This window comes from Pterocles gutturalis, unplaced genomic scaffold, assembly GCF_000699245.1.
Source record: "Pterocles gutturalis isolate BGI_N339 unplaced genomic scaffold, ASM69924v1 scaffold34076, whole genome shotgun sequence".
In the NCBI taxonomy this organism is placed as follows: domain Eukaryota; kingdom Metazoa; phylum Chordata; class Aves; order Pterocliformes; family Pteroclidae; genus Pterocles; species Pterocles gutturalis.
In genome coordinates this window covers 1-965 of record NW_010098937.1, presented here as the reverse complement: position 1 = coordinate 965, position 965 = coordinate 1, and the positions used below count along the sequence as shown (strand labels likewise).

General features: G+C 66.1%; 1 protein-coding gene across 1 annotated transcript; it reads right to left on the bottom strand.

Annotated features, from left to right (window-relative positions):
* Positions 1-401: 401 nt before the first annotated feature.
* On the bottom strand, positions 402-960 carry MIEN1 (migration and invasion enhancer 1; the record flags this gene model as incomplete). Its single annotated transcript, XM_010074851.1, has 2 exons — positions 402-485; positions 904-960. Coding segments are annotated over 2 exons (141 nt in total), but the record flags the coding sequence as incomplete, so codon positions are not given.
* Between the last annotated feature and the right edge of the window lie 5 nt (positions 961-965).

The window sequence follows — 965 nt, the reverse complement described above, 5'->3', positions numbered from 1 at the left end:
GTTTGCGGGGGGGGGCCCCCCCAAATCCCCGGCAGCTGAGGGAGGGAAGAGCCCCTGCACTGCAGGAGGCAAGCGCAGAGGAAGGGGGGAGCCCCCCAAGCCGCAGGGCAGGCATGGGAGGGACACGACCCAAAGGGATGGGCCAGAACAGCCCCCCACGCACGGCTGGCCCAGTGACACCAGTACCACAGCTCTGCCCCTCCCAGCGCTCACCCCAGCGCCACGGTGGCATTCCCCAGGAGGCTCCTGATGCTCTCGCGTTCCCCCAGTGTCACCAGTTTCCCCCGATGTCCCTCGGGCATGCAGGAAGCTAACGAAGGCAGCGAGAGGCGAAGCGGGGGGACGCCGAGGGGGCCGGCAGCTGGGTGGTGGGCGCTGGGAGATCCCAGCGGGGTGCAGGGCTACAGGATGACGCAGGGCGGGCGGCTGTTGGTGATTTTCTCCAGCGGTTCCCCATTCCTCGCTCTGCGAATCGCTTCGATCAGCTGAGGAGACAGAGCGGAGGGGGTCACGCTCCGGGAGGGCTGGGAGGGGAAGGAGCGCTCCGGGGGGGACGCAGCGGTTGAGAGCACTGGGACACAACGCCTGGAGGTCAGGCAGTGCCGCGGGGCCAAGTCACGGACATGCCGAGGCAGGAGCTCCAAGATCCTTCCCCCCTCTCCCCACACAAGCAGCGGCTCAGGCTTGCACCGAACCACAGGGGGACCTGAGGCGGATCCCGGAGGGGTGTCAGGAAGGAGAACAGTGCCTGATGGGATCGCGAGGCGCTGCCAGAGCTCAGACAGAGCTGATGGAATAGAGACACCGAGGGAAAAACAGACACGGGGGAGCTCACTGCACAACAAACCTCCCCAGGGCCACCAGCCCGGTTGCCACAAGGACGTTGCGGTGCCGGGTACTTACGTCCTTCTCGTAAGGAAAGCCTCCGTTCTCCAGCTTAGAGAAGACCAGCTGCCCGTTGATCT